Source organism: Octodon degus, unplaced genomic scaffold (assembly GCF_000260255.1).
Source record: "Octodon degus isolate 3935 unplaced genomic scaffold, OctDeg1.0 scaffold00051, whole genome shotgun sequence".
In the NCBI taxonomy this organism is placed as follows: Eukaryota; Metazoa; Chordata; class Mammalia; order Rodentia; family Octodontidae; genus Octodon; species Octodon degus.
In genome coordinates this window covers 3,856,949-3,858,117 of record NW_004524627.1, presented here as the reverse complement: position 1 = coordinate 3,858,117, position 1,169 = coordinate 3,856,949, and the positions used below count along the sequence as shown (strand labels likewise).

The 1,169-nt window shown below is 46.2% G+C and overlaps 1 protein-coding gene across 1 annotated transcript; it reads right to left on the bottom strand.

The window, feature by feature from the left end:
- Positions 1–145: 145 nt before the first annotated feature.
- On the bottom strand, positions 146–946 carry LOC101584031 (dolichol-phosphate mannosyltransferase subunit 1-like). The gene has a single exon (XM_004633110.1). It carries the CDS (start codon positions 944–946, stop codon positions 146–148), a length of 801 nt encoding a protein of 266 aa, XP_004633167.1.
- Between the last annotated feature and the right edge of the window lie 223 nt (positions 947–1,169).

The following is a 1,169-nucleotide window of genomic DNA, read 5'->3' as shown; positions in this document are numbered from 1 at the left end:
CACTGCGGAGTGGTGGGGGGCGGCCCGAGGGGCTGGGAGAGGGTCCGGCCCACGCTGCGCCTGGGCTGGGACTGGTCCTGCAGGCGCAGGGTAGCAGGAAACTCTCCGCACACTCACCGGACCTGGGCTAGGACTCAATTTTCTTTTATGTAGTAGCAAAAAGAGTCAATAATCCTTTCAAGAAAGAGACAATTTCATTTCCTCCCAACTTGGAGTCACCATAAACACGATCCACAAATGATACTGGAACCTCTCCAACAGTGTAGTCCAGTTGCCTCGCTGGAACAATCATCTCCATGTGGAAGACATAGCCTCGAGAGAGACATCTCTCTATTAACTTCTGTACAACTTCTTTTTTGTATAATCTGAAGCTTCCTGTTAAATCAGATGCTCCTGGTCTCAGCAAGATCTGAGTTATAAAATTGGCCCCACGGCTGGTCATTTTTCTTTTCAAATCCCAGCCATGTACACCTCCATTTCCTTTGTAGCGAGTTCTAGAGACAGTATCAAAATTACCTTCCCTTTGCTTTCTAATGAATTCAGGAATAAATTTTGGATGGTGGGAGAGGTCAGCATCCATGATAATTATGTAGTTTCCTGTGGCGTGCTTCATTCCATGGATATATGTAGTTCTGAGTCCCAACTTTTTCTCCCGTGGTCTTAGAAGAATTTTGTCTAATCCATAGATCTTTTCCAACTGTTCAGCTACATCCCTTGTTCCATCTGGGCTTCCATCATCTATGATTCTGATTTCATAGTTGAATCCACTCTCGGAGAAGCTTTTCACCAGCAGCCACACAGTGAGAGGCAGGTTCTCGCGCTCGTTGTAGGTAGGTAACAGCACCGAATACTTGTTCCGGGGCCGGAAGCGGCCCTCTGGCTCCCGGGGAGACCCACCGGCACACGACTCGCCTCCATGGGGGCCACGGTGGAACTGCGCCAACATCTGAATTCTTTTTTTTTTTTTTTTTTTTTAACTAAAACAGCTGACGAGTTTATTTTCACATTTCACAATACAAATGAAACTGTACTTTCTGCACTTTTGTTTATCATACTTCTCCCTTCAAGACTATTCTTTGATAGGAAGGGGGAGCAAGTCTTCCTTTTCATTCATGCTGTTAGAAAACACCCAGAGTCACAGCACCATGACCCCTGGTGAAGCAGAACAA

Excerpts from the sequence above, each read along its gene's own strand:
- LOC101584031 (XM_004633110.1), bottom strand. The coding sequence starts at position 946 with ATGTTGGCGCAGTTCCACCGTGGCCCCCATGGAGGCGAGTCGTGTGCC.